The sequence below is a fragment of the Nelumbo lutea genome, chromosome 3, assembly GCF_056320005.1.
Source record: "Nelumbo lutea isolate HS-2025 chromosome 3, American lotus-T2T, whole genome shotgun sequence".
Classification (NCBI taxonomy): Eukaryota; Viridiplantae; Streptophyta; class Magnoliopsida; order Proteales; family Nelumbonaceae; genus Nelumbo; species Nelumbo lutea.
This window is the reverse complement of record NC_142686.1, coordinates 110,765,849-110,790,428: the sequence shown is the minus strand read 5'-3', so window position 1 is coordinate 110,790,428 and position 24,580 is coordinate 110,765,849. Positions and strand designations below refer to the sequence as shown.

The 24,580-nt window shown below is 37.7% G+C and overlaps 2 protein-coding genes across 4 annotated transcripts; both read right to left on the bottom strand.

Annotated features, from left to right (window-relative positions):
* Window positions 1-517: 517 nt before the first annotated feature.
* On the bottom strand, window positions 518-18,743 carry LOC148867606 (Tetratricopeptide repeat (TPR)-like superfamily protein). Of its 3 annotated transcripts, XR_016109097.1 has the most exons (10): window positions 18,080-18,743; window positions 17,923-17,989; window positions 17,795-17,834; window positions 17,561-17,693; window positions 16,285-16,356; window positions 16,074-16,185; window positions 8,423-8,541; window positions 3,077-3,157; window positions 827-888; window positions 518-731 (listed from the first exon to the last, which is right to left on the bottom strand). XR_016109097.1 is itself a non-coding variant. In XM_088974844.1 (8 exons), the coding sequence occupies exons 1-8, from the start codon at window positions 18,368-18,370 to the stop codon at window positions 665-667; spliced, it is 813 nt and encodes a 270-aa protein (XP_088830970.1). In that variant the 5' UTR covers window positions 18,371-18,743; the 3' UTR covers window positions 518-664. The 3 variants fall into 3 exon arrangements, 1 of the variants encoding a protein (XP_088830970.1); XR_016109096.1 differs by lacking the exon at window positions 8,423-8,541; XM_088974844.1 differs by lacking the exons at window positions 8,423-8,541; window positions 16,074-16,185.
* Window positions 18,744-19,992: 1,249 nt separating this feature from the next.
* Window positions 19,993-23,249, bottom strand: LOC148867605 (large ribosomal subunit protein eL19y-like). Its single transcript, XM_088977908.1, has 5 exons — window positions 22,791-23,249; window positions 21,455-21,577; window positions 20,826-21,139; window positions 20,383-20,435; window positions 19,993-20,283 (listed from the first exon to the last, which is right to left on the bottom strand). Exons 1-5 carry the CDS (start codon window positions 23,035-23,037, stop codon window positions 20,259-20,261), a joined length of 762 nt encoding a protein of 253 aa, XP_088834034.1. The 5' UTR covers window positions 23,038-23,249; the 3' UTR covers window positions 19,993-20,258.
* Window positions 23,250-24,580: the final 1,331 nt, after the last annotated feature.

Here is a 24,580-nt window from a genome sequence, read left to right as displayed (position 1 = left end):
AAAATAAAAGTTTTAAGTTTTAATTTTTAGGGAACCTATTTGAGCTTTCTAATTGGATTAAGCCCAATAGAATCATAGAACGGTCCAAGTCCCCAAACCGCATCAAACCGTAATAAAATGGTTTTGTTTCCATACCAAAATGGTTTGGTTCAGTTTGAAAATTTCTCAAACCATAATTTACCAATTTGGTCTGAGATCTTCTCTAAACTGAACCGTGCACACCCCTAGAAGTGAGGATACTTTAAGGGACAGGTGTCAAAAAAAATTTCGAGTGCTTATTGAACATACTTACAATGCTGTGCCTATTAGATCCAAATTGCGTTTGGGAGGGTTTTCCCGTGATTGTTTTTGGCTTTAAGAGGTGGGCACCACACACAACACATAAGCAATGTTTGGTGAAAACTGAAATTTTGAAAACTCCCAATTTTACGGTACTTCAACAAAAGAAATTTGGTATTTCCATTGAAACCGCTTTTAGTGGTTTCCCCAAAGCAGCTTGGGTTGTAAATGAGTCGGATTTTAATCCAATTCGAATTTGAATATGATCTAATTGTGTTGGATTCGAATATATCTTAGCATATTTTTAATCAAAGCAGATCGGAAAACATAATCCAATGAAATTCGAATATATCAATATCTATTAGTATCAGCAACACTGAAAGGTTTAATTGGTGCTCCAGTTTCGACAAAGACAGTGAACCTTGGCAAGAGAAGCCATATAATCATTGGACCTATAGTAAAAAAATGAAATGAATTAGAACATTGGTGCTGCTTGATTACATCAAACATTGGTGGAAAAATTAGGTCAATGTTTCTGCAATTTAACCTTATCCCATAAGGAGATTGACATGCAGCAAGTAAATGAGGCTTTGCAGCATCTGGATTATTCTGCACAGTTAAAAGCTATTCTCTTAAGCGACAACAGTACCGCATACAAAACAATTCCCTAATAGTGGTTATGGCATACCAATAAATATTAATCTAAGCGTCAATATAATCATAATTAAAATATCAGAACTTCACACACACACACATTGCTTTGAAATATCAGAAGTCAATATTCACTAGTTCTAATTAAATCCATTTCTCTGTAGTAAGATAACCAAAATGATCATCTCTAAATATATGCTCCTATGCTGGAACTCAATCATCAGATGATTATCTTATAATTGTCACCTATTAAATATTATTTTTATCGAAGTGAGCTGCTACAAGTTTAAGGGGCTAGAAAGGGTGGACCAAAAAGGACATGGACTAAAAATAGTTAGAAATGATTTAAGGGCCTATAATTTAACAATGGATATGACACTGAAAAGAACGGAAGGGTGGAACAGATTTCATGCAGATGACCCCATATAATGATGATAATGATGATGATGACGACGATGATGATTATAAAACCCATGGATGAAATTATTACTGAAAAAAAAGCATGGATAGGATAAGGTTACACATGGTCGCAGATTTGATAATTAGTGAATGAAGAGAAAGTAACAAATTCTTTGATTAAGTTCAGGTTGCTACTGATTGCAGGTAGGGTGATCTTTAGGCCCAGGAAGGCATTTGATTATCAGTGACCTGGCTAGGGTGGGCATCCAGTTAAACTTTTCTAAAACACTGGTTAAGATTTGCCAGGTGGAGTGTAGAAGGTGGAAGAGGTTGAGGGTTTGAATCAGAGTTTCACCTTATATTTTTCTCGTTCAACAAAGGCCAGTATAACTGAGAAGGGACACATAAAAAGGGGAAAAAAAAAAGAGCATAGATGATTACTGTCCTTGTATACACAAAATGGGCAAGTACAAAATCTTTTGATAATTCTTGATCTAGAATTCCTATTCCTCGCACTAAAATCACATAAAACAGTAGCACTAAATTGACCCCAAAACATATTCAAACTGATACAATATAACTAGCAAGTAATATTGATATTTCTGATCATCATCATCATCTAAACCTTGTCCCAAGTATATGTGGTCGGCTGCACAAATGTTGTTCCATCATTGCATTCTTTTTAGTGCCATATCTGTTGTTAAACTATGGGCTCTTAAATCATTTCTCACTACTTCAACTTATGCCCCTTTTGGTCTGCCCCTAGCTCTTCCAGCCTCTTCAACTTGTAACAGATCAGTTCTTATTATTGCTGTATCTTCTTTGCATGAGCTAAAACCATCTTAGTCTACTTCCCCTCATTTTATCACCTCTATTGGCTACCCATAGCTTCCTCGGAATAAGTTCATTCCAATCCTAATTATCCTATCCTTTCTAGTTCCCCACTCATCCATCTCATCATTTGCATTTCTACCACACCATTTTTTGGGCATATTGCTTCCTAACTGCTCAACAGTCAATACTCTACTCCATACAACATTACTGGCCTTATTAACTTTTTATAAAATTTTCCCTGTAACCTAAGTGGTATTCTCCTATCACACAAGATTCCCAAAAAAAAAAAAAAAAAAAGAAAAAGGATCTGAAGACTAGATAACAACAAAAAACAATTTTTAAGTCACATTATTATTCTTATAGATTATCATCATTATCATCACCATCCAAGTCTTATCCCAATTATATGGGATCAACTACATGAGTCCTGCTTTACCATTCTGTTCCGTTTAATGCTATATCAAGTGTTAAATTATGAGCACCTCTTATTACTATGACCCATGTCCTTTTTGGTCTGCCCCTAGCCCTTCTAGCCCCTTCAATTCCACCAGTGAGAGCTTGTCTTCCACTGCTGGTCCCAAGCCAGATAAAGGAGGGTTGTATTAGGTTGGCATCCAACATTTAAAACTTATTCTATAGTCTATATAAGAGGGTGGACCTTGGCGCAATGGTTGGGTTGCTCCTTTTGTGACCTGGGTGACCAGGGCTCAAATCTTGGAAACAGCCTCTCTGTATGTGCAGGGGTAAGGTTGCATACATCTGTCCCTCCCCAGACCCCACATTGGTGGGAGCCTCATGCACTGGGCTGCCCTTTTCTCATAGACTATATAAATTGTAAAGTGTACAATGTGCATTTAATTAGACCCAATATAATAAAAATAGATGAAGAGAAATCATTAAGATGATAACAAACCTGGGATTCATAATAAAGCCCAGCATATAGAGAAGCATAAAAGTATTCATGCCCTTGTGCATTAGAAAATGCTGAAACTAGCTGTACAGGAAAGAAAATGCATCAATTGGATTAATTCTTGAAAATAAATGTAGATGCATATACAAACACAACAAATGCTATAGCTTTATGACATACATACTTCTGTTCTAAATATGATGCCTGGAATTTTTTTTTTCATCCACAATATTTTCATAGACATGAAATATTTTTGAGTCTAAAGAGTTTTATTGGACACTTAAAGGTCACAGATAGCATATAAACATTCACTAAATGGCCAAACAAAATAGTGAATATATGGAGAATTGGAGATACTGGAATGTAATTTCATATTGCAATGTTCTGGAGCAGGATGTTCAATGCAGCGCTTTTACATGTCAATGGGTACACATGAAAATGTGAACGTTGTGTAGCCCATGAACCCAAAAAAAAATGAAAATATGAATTTTTAAAGCTCGTGGAGTTACTAGTTCCTAAAAACACCAAGTATTGGTATGATCTGATATATACTATGAAAGGAACCAAAGCTAGGAAGTACAGGGTTTTTGATAATAAAGCTAGGAAGAGCAAATTGTTGTGTGGTGGCTAACAAGGACAGGCTCTTGGGGGTACAGACATAAAAGGGTAGCCCAGTGTATGAGGCTCCTGCCAATGCAGGGCTTGGGGAGGGACAGGTGTACATAGCCTTACCCCTGCACATACAGAGAGGCTGTTTCCAAGATTTGTACCCTGAGGTTGCAATGGAGCAACCTAACCATTGTGCCAAGGCCCACTCCTTGGAGGTAAATACATGTCTTGAGAGAAATTGAAGAGCAAGTTGGTGCCTTGGAGGGAGGCAATATAGACTACAGATGGGTTCCAAGGCCACCAAATTCTTTCACTGCTGGTCTTGTGAAACAGAGAACAGCAAGGAATAGTTGTTTGGGGGTGTAAATGTAATCCCCAGGATGGAGCTTGTTTGGGGACTAGTAAGATCTAGCCTTGGAGTGCTTGGCACATAGTTGTATCATTTTTTTTCCATTCAAATCAATAAAATTTGGAGTGTTAATGATTAAAAAAGAATCCAAGAAAGCCAAGTTGATATAGAACAGATTAGCACTGACCACTGATTTTAGGCTACCCATGATTAGTGGACTGTTAATGTTCTCTCCAGGCCATTGTAAGGATACCCATGATTTTAGATAGTGAATAAGATGATGGATCATCAAGATCATCAGTATTATCATCCAAGCCTTTATCCCAATTATATGGGGTTGGCTGCACCAATCCTGTTTCTTTTCAACTATGGGTCGTCAAGATACAATGATAACTGATACAAGCAATGGATTTCCCTCAGAGAAATGAAAATATTACAATGAACATGGGAAATTTTGGATAATAATTTCAGTATGGGATCATGGTGGAAACATAATCTGAAAAGAAATCGGCAATCAGGGGGCCAATTCCGCAAGTTTCTGGATTCCATCAATTGTTTCCAATTTCCTGACAGAGTAGAATACGGAAGCTAGCAGATTTAAGACCTCAATCCTTGTTTTTTAGGGGTGCAAATGGATCAGATCATGATCCAATCCAATCCTATTTTGTCGGATTCAGATATCCTCATTTCGGATTTTCAGATTGGATTGGATAATAGTTCCAATACAAAAGGATCTGATACAATTACATACAAACATACATATATATTGCATTATTATAATTTTTTTATATTTTTTATTTTTTATAAAAAACAGCATGTATATATATGATGAAAATAGTTGAAAAAATACTTGTATTTTTTGTTTTTTATTTAAACTGTTATCCTTTTAATAATTTATTAAAGTTTTTAAAAATCAAATTGGATCGGATCAGAGTAGGATATCTGACATCCTTATTGGATTTAAATTCGAATTGGTGTTTGTAAGATCCGATTGGATCTTCAAATTGGATTGGATCAGACCTACAGTTTATCAGATTGAATTTGGATATACCTTAATTCGAATCTAATACGATCCGTTTGCATCCCTGTTGTTTTTTTTTTTTCCCTTAAAGATTGCAAAATTTATAGGGGTAGGCATCGTTTGCAAACTGTAAAATTAGGTTAGGAGTGAAACTTAATTTCCAGTTCCATGCCCAAAATCTAGGCACAGCTTAAGCCTCTGTTTTCTGAGGCCCCCATTAAACATTACCAGTCCAGTTCGTTCTACATTTTTATCAAACTCATTTGCATCTATTTTTGCATATTCAATTGTTAAATTGCAAAATCAGCTCAACTTGTCTTAAACCATTTAGGGATGGCTAACAAATCTTACTATTACGGTCTTAAATGGTCAAAGTGTTTGGATTAACACGTTCCATCATTCTTAAGGCTTTTGGCGTATTGGTCAAGCACACAACATTTGACATCGAAGCCCGCCACCACGTCTCAAGTTTAAATCACAGAGAGGGCTACCTAGAGTAAAGTGAAAGTTGTCATGGAAAGGGCTACCTATAGTAGAGTGAAAGTCGTCACAGAAAGGGCTACCTGGAGCAGAGTGAAAGCCGCCAAAGGGAAAGGGTTACCTGCCGCTGAAGTGTGATCCATCATGGAAAGGGTACCACTAGAGTGAGAGCTGCTTAGAGTCAAGCCACCGAGATATTGGCTGCAAAAGCATGGTGCTATGTTACGACCCTAAATGGTTCGAATGTTTGGCTTGACGCATTCCGCCAGTTTTAAGGCTTTTGGTGTATTGGTCAAGCACACAACATTTGGTATCAGAGCTTTTCACCACGTCTCAAGTTCGAATCACAGAGAGGGCTACCTGATACAAGGGTTACCTAGAGTAGAGTGAAAGCTGTCATGGAAAGGGCTATCTGGAGTAGAGTGAAACCTATCATGGAAAGGGATACTTGGAACAGAGTGAAAGCCGACAAAGAGAAAGGGCTACCTGCTGCTAGAGTGTGAGCTGTTGTGGAAAGGACTACCTACCACCAGAGTAAGAGACATCGTGAAGAGGGCTACCTACTGCTAGAGTGAGAGCTGCCTAGACTGGAGATGCTGAGATGTCAACTGCAGAAGCATGGTGGTATGTTACGGCCCTAAATGGTTAAAGTTGCTTGGCTTGATGCATTCCATCAGTCTTAAGGCTTTTGGCGTATTGTTCAAGTACACGATACTTATCCAGTCATTACACAGTTATCTTCCAATGAAATCAGAGGTCTTCTATTTCCTTCTCACTACTTCCACCCATGCTCCTTTTGGCCTGTCTTTCTCTTACAGATCCTTCAAGTTGCATCTGATTATTTTCTCCACTCATTGATCTTCAAAACACATGTTCAGACCATTTTAATTGATTGTACTTCATATTGTCACCTACGTAAGTTAGTCTTACTTTCCCAAAGAGAACCTTTTTCAAGCTCTGGTCCAAACATCGAACCAATGAAGGAGGTACATTGCATCAAAATATGATATCCAGACAAGTGTAAGCACTTAGTATACCTATGTTGGATACAATACATATGCAAATATGATACTGACAACTGCATAGACATTTGTGTCATTCCTTAATCTCTCTAAAGTACGTAAAATCATATATTTCAACAAACCATTACCATAAAAAATCTGCATATGATAGAATGGTTACTAGCTTACTAAAACATGGTATAAGTATATTAAATGGTACACGTCCCCCATCTGTTCCAGGACCTCAGGATATCCAGGGTTGCATGTCATTTTCCGGTATCTGTGCCTGTGTTCATGTCCATATTCATACCTAGGCATCTTAGGAAACCGATCCAGTTCTACTTTTGGTTCTATTGTTTGGCTCAACAATTTCATTTAAGGAATATGCTACACATAGCAGTGTATAAGCATTGTATGTACATCATGGTACTTTCATCTTAACGTCACTCAAATTTACAATACTTATAGACCACCTATGTACTGCATATTACTTGTATGGAATTATTGGGCCAACCTGAGAAAATTGATAGTAGACCCGGATTGAGTCCCAACTCCCTCAAGTAATATGCACTACATAGTATAAGCAATATATGTCATGGTATTTCTTACATCTAAAACTTATCACGCCCTCAAACTTCAATAGTTCTAATTTCAGTGTCTCTCTCAATGTCATAAGATCTGTGACAACAGTATCTTCTCTTCCATTCTCTCCTCCCACCCCCTCTCTACATATGAGTGTGCACGCAAATCATCAGATTGCTAAAACAGCAAGCTCACCTCTTGCTCACCATAATATTCTTTCCTTTCTTTCTCTGACCTCTGTTTCTGTCTTTAAATACCATATCCTTCCTTCCCCTTAGTTTCTTTCATCTTTTATTTTGTAAAGAAGCTCAAAAGTGGAAACCTATAAAAAATAAAAGAGAAAATATATAAAAGGAGGTTGTGTATTGTATACAGTTAATTCAGCATTCCAAATAATTAGATGGTTTGGAATGGCTCTCTTCAATTTTCCAAATAGCTCTGTTTATCACTTAGGCCAACTCATTAAAAATCTACTTCCCATTTTGCAGTCCAATCATCCAGCTCATTCTGGTTTTAGAACATTGATCTCAGAATCCTCACATAAGCCACTTGCATTTTACATGTGTTTTTTTTTAATTGTCCAACATTCTATTTCATACATACATGCTGGCTTTTATAGTTGGATCATTGAAATTGTCCTTCTACATTGATCACAAAATGTTTAAAAGAACAAATCTATTTTATCAGCCCTGCTCTATTTCTATGAAAAACAATCTTAAGTAATCTACCTTTCTTATGGATAATTGAATCTAGAAGCTCAAAATGGGGAACGTGACATTTCACATGGTTAAAGAAGTTTACGTGAAATAAGAATATTATCTATCAATAACATGCAAAAAAAAAAAAAAAATCTCCAAACAAATCAAATTGAATCAGATATCATATAACTAGATTCAAATTTGACTCGTTAATGTTCAAATTTGAATAGAATATTATCCATAAGATTTAGTTTGGAGCTGGATTGGAATTGGATTTTGAATACACTTAAGAAACTAAACTAAAAATAATCAGAATATAATATGTTATTCATAAAATAAACTAAAAGTGAATTTCATATTACATATCATGAATATAGTGTCTGAAAATAACTTTTATGGGACTTGAACCTATGACTTGTTAGAAAACGTACAGCATTCAAACCACCTTTACTAATAGATACATATTAGTTTTATGTAGATATAAGCATTGTTAGAAAGTGTATATAGTCAACGCAAGACACATGGCCAGAGATATTTTTACATTACTAATAAACTAAGTTTACAACTTTATCACTGTTTTGTAAAATATTGGGACAGGAGTGTCCTTACATCATAAGAAGACAAGGAGCTCAAATCTTTCTTATAGAAGCATTTCCATACTAAAGATCTTAGACGGTTGAAGTATTTCCTGGTATTGAGGTAGCCTCACTCCAGAATGGTATTAATCTCTGTCAGAGAAAATATGTAATTGATTATCTTGAAGAAACAGGATTGTTGGAAGACAAACTTGTGGAGACACCTATATACCCAAACATTAAGTTGATTGTGATTAAGGTGAGTTGATTGAACACCCAGGAAGGTATAGAAGATCAGTTGGGAAGATAAAACTATTTTACCATTACACAGTCTGATATTACATTTACTGTCATCATGTAAAGTCAACCTATGCAGCCCATCGATGCCTCAGTGGGACATAGTTATGAGGGTGTTGAAGTATTTGAAAAGTGACCTAGGACATGGACTACATTATATGGAAGGGAAGAAACTAAAGCTGGAAGGCTATAAATATGCAGATTGGGCTGAATCACTGTTAGATAGAAGATCAACAACAGACTACTGTACATTCTTGAGAGACAATGTAGTGACTCGGAAAAGTAAGAAATGAAGTGAAGGAGATAGGAGCAATGCAGTGGTCAAGTTTAGGGTGATGGCTCATTGTACGTAGGTAGTGTGGTTGAAGCAATTGCTAAGTGAGATTGGAACACCTATAACCGAACCTATAGAGTTATTCTGTGAAAACCAGGCAGTTGTTCATATTTCGTCCAATCCAGTATTTCAGGAGAGGACCAAACATATTGAAGTGGATTGTCATTTATACAAGAAACGGTCCTAAGTTGAGAGATTTCTACACTTTATGTGAAGTCAGATGATCAGCTTGCAGATACGTTCACCAAAGGCTTGAGTGAGAGAAAGATGGACTGTATTGTAACAAGCTGGAGCTGTTCGACATATGTGCTCCAGCTTGAGGGGGGAGGGAGTATTAGAAAGTGTGTATAGTCAACATATTTAGGTGGAAGGGAAGTTTAGTAATTTCTTCTTAGTTGAAGGATACACCTGTCCTAATATTTTACTAAACAGGGGTAAAATGGTAAACTTAGTTTACTGGTAATGCATTTATCTTGGGTGCCCTTCTTGTGGGATTAATAACACTCAAGTCTCCACTGAACAGGGGTTAGAAGGTTTTCTCCAAAATCAGCAGGCATTCATTCTTCTCCTTGTTTTCTACTTCAAATCTGAACCATTAATCATAAGAAAATGGATCGAATTCTAATTTCTAAACGCATTCATTGGGTTGAATTCAAATTGGACAAAAGGATACCATTTGCAGCCCTACAAAACAAGGTTCACATTAGCTCTTGAGAAACTATGCACACCATTTTCTATTTCATTAAAGATTTCCCTTTTTTTTCCTTTGCTTTGTTCTTGGGTGTTAGAGCTAGCCGAATAAGGGTAGATTAGTCATTTTATTTCTGTTACGTTATGTGCTTATGTGGCAGTTTTAATAGAGACTTCCTGTCCCATACTTAAGTGGGGGGCAGTTTAGTCTTTGTACAACTAATTAGAGGCTAATTCATATTAGGGTCGACTGATAGGGTTTATGCTATCAGATTCGACTGTTCCTTTTCTTCTTCTTCTTCTTCTTCTGGTTCGAACTGCTGAAGTCTGAGATAACATGGTATCAGAGCAAGACGTTGCTTTTTAAATCTCTGCTCATGACTGCTGCTCCTTTCTGTTCGTGACTTCTTTTTCTTCTCTCTGGACTACAAATGGAGAACACAGACTCGACCTAGGTCTGAGAACACTTCGGCCTCTCTTTCTCTGCTCAGAACTTGATTGTCATTCAAGAGAATAACTCCAGAAATAAGTGGATGGTCGACTGAAGCTCTCCATCAAGGTTGGTTATCCTTTTTTTTTGTGTTGATGGTGTTTCTGGGTTGGAAAACCCTCAAAAATCTGCTCGGACTGATCAGAACTTAAAGAACTAGGTTATTTGTAGCATTGGTTCTTGGCAAAAGGCCCAAGAACAGGCTGTGTTTACAGTGACTGAATGGTGTAAGGGTTACTGTAATGGTTGTAGTTGATGTCTTTGGACTGGTAGTGACCTTTAAAAAAAAAAAAGGGTCAGGCAGACTGTACCATGTGGGACAGAGATGGTTGTGTGGTGATGCTTTTGATGCTCACCAGCCTCAAGAGGGCTTGTATGTGGTTAGTAAATTGCTGAATTACTGTAGTGGCGATTTATGGCTCTATGTAATCAGTAGTGGTGTGAGCAAGAACAAAAGTTGTTTTTTTTTTTGGGGGGGGGGGGGCTAGAAGGAATGGCCAAATTGCCTACATCAATTTTCTGCCTTGGTGGTGTTGTTTGAATGTTGGTTTACCTTTTGTTCTTAATCTGGATGGTAGTTTGTGCATAGTAGTGACTAATTATGACTTGTTGTGAACCTATCACCTGAGTTTAGAGACTGTTGTAGTGTTGCCTTGGCTGTTGTAGGTAGTATTTGGTTGGTGACTGAGAGTTCAGCATTAGAGATAGCAATGGAGGAGACATAATGGCAGCAACGGGAGATGGTTCTAGTGATCAGAAACCGAGTGTGATGATCCCCTCCGATTATTTGGGTGTACAGATGACCTCCATTAAACTTAATGGTGAGAATTATGTGCCATGGGACAAGTCAGTAGAAATTTTCCTCGAGGCAAAGAGGAAAGTGAAACACATGAAGGAAAATAAACCATCAGTTGACTCTCCAGGGTTTGATGACTGGGAATAGGAAGATGCCCAAATCATGACATGGTTATGGAATAGTATGGAACCCAAAATAAGTACCAACTTTATGTTCTTAGATACAGCTAAGGACATATGGGAACATGCCAAGAAGCTTTATTCTGGGCAGGATAATACTACAAGGGTATATCAGCTCTATAAGGAGTATTTCAATCTGCAGCAAGGGAATAAAACCCTAGAAGAGTACTATGCCAGTATGAAGAACCTTAGAAATGAACTCAATGTCTATCATCCCCTCACTCCAGATGTTAAGGTTCAGCAACAACAGAATGAACAATTAGATGTCACTAGGTTCTTAGTGGGGTTGAAATCAGAATATGAACCAATTAGGGCCCAAATATTGGGAGGCTCTACTCTTCCTACACTTGAGGAAGTTTTTGCACGGCTTCGTAGAATTTCTTTGGGATCTACAGAGAATACCACACAGTCTGACAGATCAGCATTTGTGATAGCCAGAGGAGGTGGACGTGGTACTAGAGGGGGAGGACATGCCTCCAGAGGAGGTCATGGTGGTCCTGTCTTTGGCCGTGGTGGTGGTCGTGACTCAGGGGGAGGTCGTGGTAAAGGAAAAAGTAACTCTACAAGGAAGTGTACCCATTGTGGCAAGGACAGACATTCAGTAAATTTCTATCATGATCTCCATGGCCCTCCTTCTACATGGGCTAATCATGCAGTAGCTGGTGGGGTTGATGTCAGTGATAACCAACGAGCAGATCTAACACCTTCTACATCTACATCTATTTCCAAGAAGGAGATGGTGAGTGTACCGCGCGATGAGTATGAGAGGTTCCTCCAGGCTACTTCACAGCATACTACAGCCACCCTTGCCCACTCAAGTATAGCTTGTCTAGCGTCCAAACCCTCTCCATGGATTATTGACTCTGGAGCCTCTGATCACATGGCTGGGACTCCAGGTGTGTTCTCTTCCCTCTCTGAAACTTCCACATCTCAAACTGTTACCTTTGCCAACGGTTCCTCTTCTCCCATCTGTGGTGTTGGTAATGTTGATACTTCTTTTTCTTTATCATCTATTCTATGTCCCTGAGTTTCCATTCAATCTTATGTCTATTAGTAAATTAACCAAGACTCTTAATTGCTCTATTACATTTTTCCCTTCCTTTTGTGTTTTTCAGGATCTTAAGACGAGGAAGAAGATTGATGGGGGGCATGAGGCTGGTGGATTGTATCACCTTGACGGTGGTAGATCGTCAGTTGAACTTCAGACTTCACTCACTCCTCTACAGTGGCATTGTCGACTGGGACATCCATCTCTCAAGGCACTCAAGATACTGGTTCCGTCTTTGAGTCATTTGTTGTCTTTACAATGTGAGTTGTGTCAGTATGGGAAACATCATCGGGTTCCCTTCAGTCCTAGAGTTGATAGTCGTATGTTGAGTCATTTTGCTTTGGTTCATTCAGATGTTTGGGGTCCGATTAAAATAGAGTCTTATAATGGTTACAAGTATTTTGCCACTTTTATTGAAGATTGTTCAAGGATGACATGGATTTATTTAATGAAAGAAATGAGTGAATTATTTTCCATTTTTCAAAAATTCCATGCTGAAATATGTACACAATTTGGTGTTCCAATCAAAGTTCTTCATTCAGATAACGGTCGTGAATACTTTCTTACTTCCTTTCAACAGTATTTAGAACAGCATGGCATCATTCATCAAACTTCATGTGCATCCACTATTCAACAAAATGGGGTGTGGCTGAACGAAAGAACCGTCATCTCCTTGAAAATGCTCGGTCTATTCTTCATCATATGAATATTCCTAAACGATTATGGAGTGATGTTGTACTTACCGCGTATTTCCTTATTAATCGGGTGCCCTCTTTCATTCTTCATGGTCGGTCTCCCTTTTCTATTTTGTTCCCCACCTTGTCTCCATTTCCATTAACACCCCGCATCTTTGGTTGTATGTGCTTTATTCACAATCTGAGTCCTGGGATAGACAAGTTGGATGCACGCTCTATTAAGTGTGTCTTTCTTGGCTACTCTTGAACTCAAAAAGGGTATAAGTGTTACAATCCCATTACTCGGAAGTGCTATGTCTGTCCTGATGTCACCTTTTTTGAGTTTATCCCCTTCTTCTCGGGACCTGAAGCATCGATGTCTCCACCTTTGCTTCATCTTCCTCTTCCGGTCTGTGATCTCGTTCTAGTTGTTCCAATTAAGGTTGACCCTTCACCTCCTCCAGTGCAGATCCCTACTGAACGACCACCGATCTGGCACGTGTATACTCATCAACAGACACCGACTCCTCCTCCAGCTTCTACCTTGTTTGCGGATCCTGTTGTTGCTTCTGTCCTATAACCTTCAGGACTTGATCTTCCCACTGCTTTACGGAAAGGTAAACGTAGTTGTACCCTCCATCCCATTTCCAATTTTGCTTCAGTCTCTCGCCTTTCCATTTCACATCGCCAGTTTGTTTCACTGTTATCATCTATTTCTATACCTAAGAATGTCCAAGAGGCTCTTAGCTCATCTGGGTGGCGTCAGGCAATGGAGGAGGAACTCTCTGCCCTTCAGCATACTCAAACGTGGGAGCTCATTACTCTTCCTCCCGATAAGCATGTTGTGGGTTGTAAATGGGTGTATACTGTTAAATACTTGTCGGATGGTAGTGTGGAGCGTCTGAAGGCCAGACTTGTTGCTAAAGGTTATTCACAGTTGTATGAGGTGGACTATATGGAGACCTTCTCTCCAGTGGCTAAGATTGTCTCTGTCCGTGTCTTAATTTCCCTGGCAGTTATGTATGATTGGCCCTTATTTCAACTTGACATTAAAAATGCCTTCCTTCATGGTGATCTTATGGAGGAGGTATATATATGGAGCAACCACCTGGGTTTGTTGCTCAGGGGGAGGATGGTAAGGTGTGCAGATTGAAAAAGGCAATTTATGGGTATAAACAATTGCCTTGTGCTTGGTTTGGGAAGTTTGGGAAGCAGTGAATAATTTTGGAATGAAACAATGTCAGGTTGACCACTCGGTGTTCAGCTATGATTCAGAAGCCGGAAAGATTTTATTAGTGGTCTAGTGGATGATATTGTCATAACCGGTAGTGACAAATTGGGGATCGATAAACTAAAGGTCTTTCTGCAAAACCATTTTCAAACAAAAGACCTTGGGACATTGAAGTATTTCTTGGGTATAGAAGTTGCTAGATCAAAACATGGTGTAAACGTGTGCCAAAGAAAATATGTTCTTGATCTGTTGGATGAAACAGGACTGTTAAGTGCAAAACCGGCTGAAACTCCCAAGGAGCCAAATGCTAAGTTGAGCAGTGATATAGGGGAAATATTTGATGATCCTGGAAGGTATAGACGGTTAGTGGGGAAGCTGAACTATTTGACTATCATGAGACCAGACATCTCCTTTGCAGTCAGTGTGGTGAGCCAATTTATGCAGAACCCTCGGATACCTCATTGGGATGCAGTTCTTAGGATTGTAAGGTACCTGAAGGGAGCTCTAGACCGTAGGTTATTGTACAAACCAGGAGGAAGACTTGAGGTAATTGGGTATACATATGCAGATTGGGCAGGCTCTGTGTTTGATAGAAGATCTACTACAGGTTACTGCATATTTCTTGGAGGAAATCTTGTGACATGGAAGAGTAAGAAGCAGACGGTTGTGGCAAGGAGTAGTGCTGAATCCAAATACAAAGCCATGGCACACACTACATGTGAATTAGTATGGCTGAGGAATCTCCTACAAGAAATCGGGTTCTCCATGGATAGACCTATGAAACTGTGACAATCAAACTGCACTCCACATCTCATCTAACCCTGTTTTTCATGAGAGAACAAAGCACATAGAGATTGATTGCCACTTTGTGAGGGAGAAGGTCCTTACTGGAGAGATAAGAACAGAACATGTGGGCTCAGGTGATCAATGGGCAGATTTGTTTACAAAAGGCTTAAGCTCAGGAAGAGTGAATTACATATGTAACAAGCTGGGATTATATGACATTTATTCTCCAACTTGAGGGGGAGTGTTAGAGCTAGCCGAATAAGAGTATATTAGTCATTTTCTTCCTGTTAAGTTATGTGCTTATGTGGCAGTTTTAATAGAGACTTCCTGTCCCATACTTAAGTGGGGGGCAGTTTAGTCTTTGTACAACTAATTAGAGGCTAATTCATATTAGGGTCGATTGATAGGGTTTATGCTATCAGATTCAACTGTTCCTTTTATTCTTCTTCTTCTTCTTCCTCTGGTTTGAACTGCTGAAGCCACTGAGATAACATTGGGGTTAGGGGCAAGCTAGTCAGTATTCAATTATTAGAAAATCAAAGATGGGATGTGACCCAAGTCTGTTGTACAGATTAGAAATTGATCTGTAAACTCTTCTCTTCTTTCAACTTGGATGCTGGTAAACTTCTATTTTTCTTTCAAGATCTTTTATCGGATGTGAAACTTTATCGATAATACATAACTTCCAACATATAGACATGATAAATATACCCTCTTCGTCCAATCTGTCAGTGTCATAACATAATTGGCATTGCCACAATTAAGCAGATGAAATATGCTGGATTTCCAAACAATCATACTAAGGCTGCATTTGGCATTCCTTATTTCAAGGACTTATCTCCTTTTTTTAGTTAAAAACTCAGTTTTCATAAGGGCATTTTAAGTGCAAAAAGGAGATAAATCCATAAAATAAGGAATGCCAAATGCAGCTTAAGTAATGTCATCCACAATTTGAGGAACCCCCCAAGGCCTTCAGACATAATCAAGACTCAAGTTAGCATGTCAGTAGCATATTCCTTCACACTCAATGAAGGGATTAACCATATATTATTAAATTAAAATTTCCTTAATTTCAGGACTACAAAATGCAGAATATATAAGGAAATGAGAGAGGCAAAGGACATTTTTAATCATCATCTTAAAAATGCAAAGAACTGCACCTTAGCAAATGCATACACACAGCAGCTAAAGGAAAGAGGCATGTAGAAGTAATCATAGCATATACTTGGAGTCATGATGAGAGCATGCCTGTAAATAAATGAAGATTCTGCACTGTACAAAAATATGAGACTTCTTTCTGATATTATATCCATACTTGACTATCACAAAAACATAACAAAAAAAAGGTATATCACAGACAACAAATCATACCTTTTCTGGATCACCCCCATCTCTAAACATATTATAAGCTTCACGCATAACAGGCCGTGGGTCACGACCAACCTGAATTTAATCAGCACAATATATTATTGAATGTTTCAGTAGAAACAAAGTGAAAATGGCATTCCTAACAAAGGCAACCTTCATATATTATTTTAGAAATACATAACTCCTATAATCTAATGAACTTTTGAAAGCCAAATTGGATATATGGTATATAAATAACGATCTCTAGTTTATATTTAGTAATGGTTTTCTGGATACTGTCAGATATTAGAATCAGTGTTTTAAAAGGCGTGGGAGGCATACGCCTCCCCAAAACGCCCTGAGGCGTATGCTAGAGGTGCTGACACCTCTGAGGCATACGCCTCAGGTGCAAGAGGCATACGTCTCTTGCGCTTTTTTCATGAGGCGTGCTAGAGGCGTATGCCTCATGCGCCTCATGCACATCTTATATAAAAAGACAAAAAAAAGAAAAAAGAAAAAAGAAAAAAGAAAAAAGAAAAAAGAAAAAAAGGAAAGGAAAAGAAAGGGAAGGGAAAGAAAAAGAAAGAGAAGAAAGAACGAGAAAAGGAAAGGGAAGGGAATAAAAGATGAAGGGAAAGAAAGTGGTTTGCCCCCTGCCCCTTCGGCTGGGAGTAAATGAAAATAAATAAGTTCTTAGAAAAACCATTCTGGTCTTGTTTTCCTTTAACGTACCTTCTTAGCCTTTATTTTCTTCAAAGTTGACAATTAAGGAAGATAAAGAAACTGATGAAACAGTTTGCTCTGATACACCCTATCGAAAGAATCAAACAAAAGAAACAAATTGTTTTAGCTTCACATCCTGAACTCCACCACCATCCCATATTCCCACACTTCCAACTGCTTATTGGTTGGTGTTTCAGCAGAGACTGCTCTTAATCCTCCATTCTAATCCCTCTTTTTTGGGCCTATTATGCCTTATATCTTGAACTCTATATTTTTGTTTTCAAAGTTGTAAGGAATGTGTAAATTCTAAAACAATTTTTTATTGCAGATTAGCAGATACCTCTAATTGATCCTTGACAATAAAATAGTTTCCTTTTCTTAACAGCAACAGATCTCTTTTTACCATATTTAAGGTCATACTTCAATCAAATAGAAACCCCCTAGGTTATTACAAATAACTAGAGATATAAGCCAATCGTTCAGCCAGATTGCATGCATTCTAAACAAATAGACTAAGCAATGCATCGATAGAAATTAGAAAGTAAGAATTAGCACTACTGAACGACCACCAACTTGCCTCCAAGAATCGTTTCCTTGCTTCGTCCACTCCATACAATTGAGCCTCACAGAGGAAACACCATATAGACTCCTCCGTATCATTAGGATTCAGTGCAACATCTAGTCGAAACTGCTCCGCCCCTTCTTCAAACCTACAGATAGGAAAGTTATTACCCTGTCAAGTTCATCTCAACTGCAAAGACAACGGATGAAAAAAGATTGAAAAATCAGATTTAGTAAGATAAAAACCTACCTATCCAAATAATATAAAGACAGACCCCTCTGCCAAAGATCTGGTAACAGTCACTTCAAAATTTGTATTATCCAGTATAAACTTCACAAGCGATGCAGATATATGTAACCAGAAATATAGCAACCTACATGCCCTCTGACGAGAATCCAGCTCAATTGCTCGATCGAACTCTATTAACGACCCAGAAACATCACCCTTGGGATAAATTAGAAGAACAAGAATCAGAGAAAGCCGTCTCACAAAGAAATTGCAATTGAGGTAGAACCACAGAATGCAGACTTATACCTGTCTGAAGAGTTCCATTCCACGTCTGATGAAAGCCACAGCTTCACGAGCTGAATTGCCTCCTGTCAAGGCATCCCAGATCCCCGACGCCGAAGGTAGGAACAACCGTCTAGACAATACAGGTACTAAGGTTTTCTCGTACTGCATTTTGGACCATGTAACGCCGAAAAACAATAGTTTGTTAGGAGTTTTGACTCCAAGCGGGGAAGCAGAAGCAGCAACAGGTGAAGGGTAGAGAAAACAGGGGGAGAACAAGGAAAGGTTAGATTGAAAGTTCAGCTTTGAAGCCATTGAAGGAGCCCAGGGAACAGTTAAAGTTAACAAACTTGACAAAGAAAATATGAAAATAGAATCTATACGAATACTTTGGTTTCTATTCTGGTGCTTTTTGGAGTAGTTTATAAAACCCTTGATACACTTGCAGAAAGATAGTAAAGAGATTTTCGAGAAATGAAGCTATCTTGTGTTCATGATCTGCTGGTGGGAGGAACTGAGGGAGGATAAGGCATGAGAAGCAAGTGAATTTTACTTATTTATTTTTATTATTATTGCTAACTAAATGGATTTTGTTTGGGGCACGAGTAACCGATAGAAATAGAATAGTGAATACCAATTCCTTGAGGCGCCAAATCTAACTAACCTCGTACTGTAAACGAGTTTGTACGGTGTCCCTCTAAAAAAATGGAGGCGCAAGATCAAAACTGAGCAACGGCTATGCGTGCTGCGTACAAGGTCGGTGGAGCAATAGGCCCGACCCAATGCCCGAGAGATAATTCGTGTCAACCCGATTCTCTATCTATGGGTGAGTAAATGGGTCGGTTCGAACGGAAATGATATCGAATCGGTATCCAACCTGTTAGCGAGTAAGGTCTCATTACAAATTCTTGGAATAACCTAGGTGGAATCCACCTTGGTTAACACAAGGTGTAACCAAGCCTTGATTGATCTTAGTGGAATCGATTTTGGAACTAAATTTATTTTAAAATAAATCCTAAAATACCTTAAAGATGTGAAGAATTGTATACAAATTTTAAATAAATCCTAAAATACTCATGAGAAGATATGTATACTTAATGTTCGAATGTGTATAATGAATAATGTAAAAAGTAATATTTACTGATTTACAAAATATAAATTGTAATGTTAAGTTTTGAATTATATATTAATATATTATGATAATCTATAGACTTAATTAATAAAGATAATATAATTTTTGAAATATACTATTATTATTAGTATTATTAAAAATTTAATTCAAACATTTTATGTTTATGATTTCTAATCAATCATATATATTGATGGGAACATACTAACATTATCAACTATAAAATTTGTAACAGAAGAAACCATACTACTATTTTGAAACCATACTACTATTTTAAGCTCAACATATATAGCTACTATTTTATATACTACTATTTCATTTTAAGAAATGTTCCACTATTTTTTGGGTATATGGTGCATCAAACAAAGTGCATAATTCTGTAGGTTCCACTTCGCTTTGGTACTTCAATTTGCTTCCTTTTTATTTTACTTTAAGTCTGAACAGCAACTAAAAACGATGAGGTAAGAAAACATTTAAGAAAACCCTGTATCAGAATCATGCTACTGAATTAGCAAATGTGAAATTTCACCGCCAGAACAGGTCCAAATATGAAACGACCGGAGCTTCAGTTTTTTCCTGATAAAACCTTCAACGAATCGCGACTCACTAAGAAAGAAAGTATGAAACTAAAGAAGCTGGTGGCTGGGCAGAATCAGATAAATCATCTGCATACCATGCTTGCCAATTTTGGTAGTCTCCCTGGTAAAGTAGTTAATAAATTCACGACCTTAACAATCTGTCTATGAAAAATTCCTCTTCTTTCTGTTTTTGGTCTATTTCCCATCAAAAGTAGTTAATAAATAGCACATTTAAGCACATGCTTTATACGTTCATTGCATTAACAAATGGGGAGAAAAACAGACGGAGTCACCTATTATAAAAATGAGAAACTAAAACAAAGTCCTAAGATTTTCATATTTAAATCTCTCGAATACCTTGAACATCCAAAACCCGAGCAAGGACCAAAAAACAGAAACATCCAAAACTTCTCTACTACATAATAAAAATTAAAAATATAAAAAACACTTCCAGATAGCACAGTATAATTAAACCGTTTAGCCATTCCCTGCTGCCTCACTTCTTCGCTTTCTTAGTTCCCCTGCATAAGGAAACACAATGATTTTAGCAAGTCAAAACGTGTGTCGCGGTTGATCTATCAAGAATTTGAGATTAAATCAAACGAGTAACATCAGCTTACTCGGATGTTTGAGATGCAGGAGCAGCTGCCGGTGGGGCTCGTTCAGTTGGTCCCTGCACAATTAAAATGATGAATACAGAAATCAAATCTTGACAGTAGCATTTCAAGAATGTCAATCATTAATTTGAGCATTGAGCAAAGTAGAAATGTAGAAAAAGAAAGAGAGTGTCTGCTGAATTAAAAACCAAATAAAGAAATATTTTGGGAAAAATAGCTCGCCACCCGACATCCATTAATCAATTAGATGGCTTGACTCCAACTGATTGGAGTGGAGTGCTCAGTGGAGATATCTCAAAAGGGCCTAGAACTTTGGACAGTTTGGTCAAAAAGCAGGATTAGAAAATATTCTCAACACACAACACCTAGAAGCAATGTTCGTCCTAAGAACAGTTCATGACTCCATGTTATGTCTAGAACACAAATTTCGCAAATGTTCCTCCTACCTGAGCCAAACGCTCCTCCCTCCTAGCAATTTTTCTTTCCCTGGTTGCCTTGTTCTTGGCCCGCTTTGCCTCAAATTGGTCAGACAAAGTCTTCTCCCTTGCCTTCTCAGCTTTAGACTTGTGGATGCTTTCCATCAGGACACGCTTGTTCTTGAAGACGTTACCCTTCACTTTCATGTACATGTCATGGTACATGTGCTTGTCAATCTTCTTGGACTCCCTGTATTTACGGAGCAAACGCCTCAGCACACGCATCCTTCTCATCCAGAGCACCTTTGTTGGTAGTCTTGCCTCTCTTGTACCCTTTCGTTTACCTATGAACATTTTAGAGTGATCAGTCAAATGCCTCTCTTGTAATCAAGTAAATGATTACATGAAATGAAGAAAGGATTGGAGTGAGATTTTTTATTCTCTTTTCCACATTTTCCTTCAGACATCTTAAGCCCCTTAAATAGAGATGGAGAAAATTTAAAAGAACAAACTGATTTCATCATTCATGTAAGAGAAATTTTCATAAACCCGTTACTAATCAATAAATCCATCAACTAGAGGTCTAGAAGATTATTTTCTTTTGGTTAGTAACTTGTATCAGGCAACTAAAATGTTTATGGTTATCATGAAAAGCATACCATATCCAGAATGGCGACCCTTTCTCTTGGCCTCCTTCATCCGGCGAGCACGAGATCTAGAATGGATCTTGGTTGGTTTCCTAATGACAAAACCATCTTTCACCAACTTCCTGATATTCTGCCCTGCAGATAGCAATCACAAAGACAAACCCATCTCAGCAAGGGAAATGGAATTTTCTGTCAATATATGCAATCTCAACAAGAAAAAAAAATAAAGTAACCCAAAAAATATATCAGGAAGGTTTTTACAATTTTCTATTTGTTTAATGGAGTTGTGGCCAGAGAAATGTGACATACATGTATTTTGGTGTTTTGCTACAAATACTTAATTATGGATTTATTCCTAATTTACCTAAAAAGATTTATCTGATTCCTTTGGAGGAAATTATTGATTTCCATGATTCTATTCCTTTAATAAATTGATCAACCCATTGATTTTTTACTGCTCACTTCAACAGTTTAAAAATATCTCTAAGCAGTTGCATTGTCACTTAGCAGAGTCAATCATCATTGCGGCAGCAATGCAGTATTAATAGAGAATTTTAGTGCAGTATTCAGATTTTATATCGTGAAGCCTACCATGAATAAACATTTAGTTTTGCAAATATAAGTTGGACTAGAAGATGTAAGCCTGTAATGGAAAAAATGAACCTAGAAAAGCATCAAACATAGAGACCACCAAGTAAATGAAATAAATGTAAGAAACTGTCTCCAATTTTAATAGAGCACTACAGATATCCTAATGTAAAACAAACAATGCCAACAAGAATAGGTATTCAAAGTTTACTTGCAATGTTTAAACCACAAAGAAACTAGAAACAAAACAACGCATACTAGAACGTATGGCTCGCCTAACAGTTATCAGGCGCGGAAAATTTTAAACCTTAAAATCAAAGAACAACAGATTGTACATGTAACGACAATGGCTATTGTCAACCATGGTAACTCTCTCTACAAACTAGAAATGCAGAACCTTCAACCATAAAAGTAATAACAAAGCTGCTGCTAATCTAAAACCATTTGATTAGGTCATATCTAGCACAAATATCGCTTCATACTACAACAGTCTTAGAAAATACACAGACAAAAAGCATCGCCAATTTTGTAAGGCAACCATTTGGGTTCCTCGATCCAGCTGAAACTAAATGAACTATACTAGGAAATGGAAATAATAAGGTCTGCTTTGTTCACTAAACACAACCCATATACAATAAGCAAATGAAATAATTACAAGAGAAGCGATGGCTTCAACAGATCGAGTTAATCCTGTTGACAAGCAAAGAAAGACGGAACGAAAAGGAGATTGAAATTGAAAGAGATATGGGGAGAATCGTACTGGAGTTGGCCATGGAGATTTCGTTGACCTCATTGGGATCGAGCCAAACCTTGCCCCTCCCACATTTCAGAACGCTAGCGGCGAGCCGCTTCTGCAGCTTCAACGACACCATTTCGCGTCTTTCTTCCCGGCGGACTTGCTGCTGCGAGACAGGAAAAGAAGAAGCGATCAAAGAGATCCTTTTATACCACTTCGGCTTATCTAGGGTTAGGGCCGAGAGCAAAATGAGAGTAGCAATTCTATCCATACGAGCTTTCTAACCCAGAATGCAAACGTGGAATCGTTTTGACCTTCAATACTTCATCCGTTAAACGCCGTGGGCATGGTGTGCCAAATAGCGGTGTTCAAGGCCACCGTATGATTATACGCTTTTCGCCTACCCGTATAGCTAGCTTTCCTCGCCTCGCGAAATGTTATGTTAATTGGCTTGTTTGGTTTCTAGGATGTCCCTTGTTCCTTGCCATACTGCAAGCCTACGCATGTCTTATAAATCAGAAGTAATTTTTTTGTCACCCTTTTTTTTCCCTTGTTGTGGGATTTGATTTTACATGAATAGAATAAACCAACTAATACACCAATGAGTCAGCCCTACTTGGTTCTTAATTAGAAGGCGAACCCTTTTCCGGTTTGATTCAATAATGGCTTGACTAAAGTTGGGATCTCCTAGACTCCTACCAACAAAACACGTTCTAATTCTTACCAATTTCATCCAACATCGCACATCACACCATGACTGCGACCCATCATAAAAGTGAGACCCGCCATGAATAAGAAGTGCGGTAATAGATCATGTTGGTAAGGGATGGGCACGTGTTTTGTAGGTAGAAAATCCAGACTCGACTAATAAAAGGTGGGTCCATTTGGCACTAGCAAACTCATTAGCAAACTTTTAAAATACCCTAAAAATAGAGTTAAAAAAATAAATAAATAAAAAGATAAGATACATAGTACTAGTGGTGCAACTTGGTCGGGCTTAGCCCGAGCTCAAATCGATCCAGTCCAAAATTTTACATGGGTTGAGGTTGGATTTTCAATCATCGAGTTGGGATCAAGCCCAAAAAGTTGGGCTTTTTTATTTTTCAAACTATACTCGGGTGTAGCCCTAAGCTAGCCCAAGTTGGACAAACTATACATATTCATAATACATATGTATACATATATAGATTTTCCAATATATATATACACATGCATACATACATATTTGTATGTACATACATTTGTATACACATTTGCATAAATTAATAAATTAATTCATATATGTATAATATTAGCGCAGATTCATTAACCAACCCAAGCCTGAGCCAAACCCAAATGCATCAAATTACAATGTGGGTTGGGCTCTAGTTGGGAAGATTGGGCTCGATCTGGGCTTGAGCCTTAATCTCAAAATTTAGGGTCGGGCCTAGCTTGAACATAAACCAAATCCAACATGCCCGACTTGCACCCATACATAATACTACCTGAAACTTCCATGAAAACCTGAAATTACAAAAAACACGTGTAGTTAATATCAACTAAACTAGTAGCAAATGGAAATTAAAAAAATGCTAAAAAGTCATTGGAAAAAATAATGGTTTAGGGATTTAAAAAGGTTTAAATAGTCACATGCTAATATTGGGGGTCTTTTTTCAAATCCAAGGGAAAGTGAGATAACTACTATAGCTAATACTTTTTTATTCTTTGAGATTGGGTGGATACATATATGAAAAAATGCTTTTATTTTTTTCTTTTTTTTTTCTTTTTTTTTGTAAAAAGCCAATGGTTAATCATTCATTCGTATACAAGCCTAA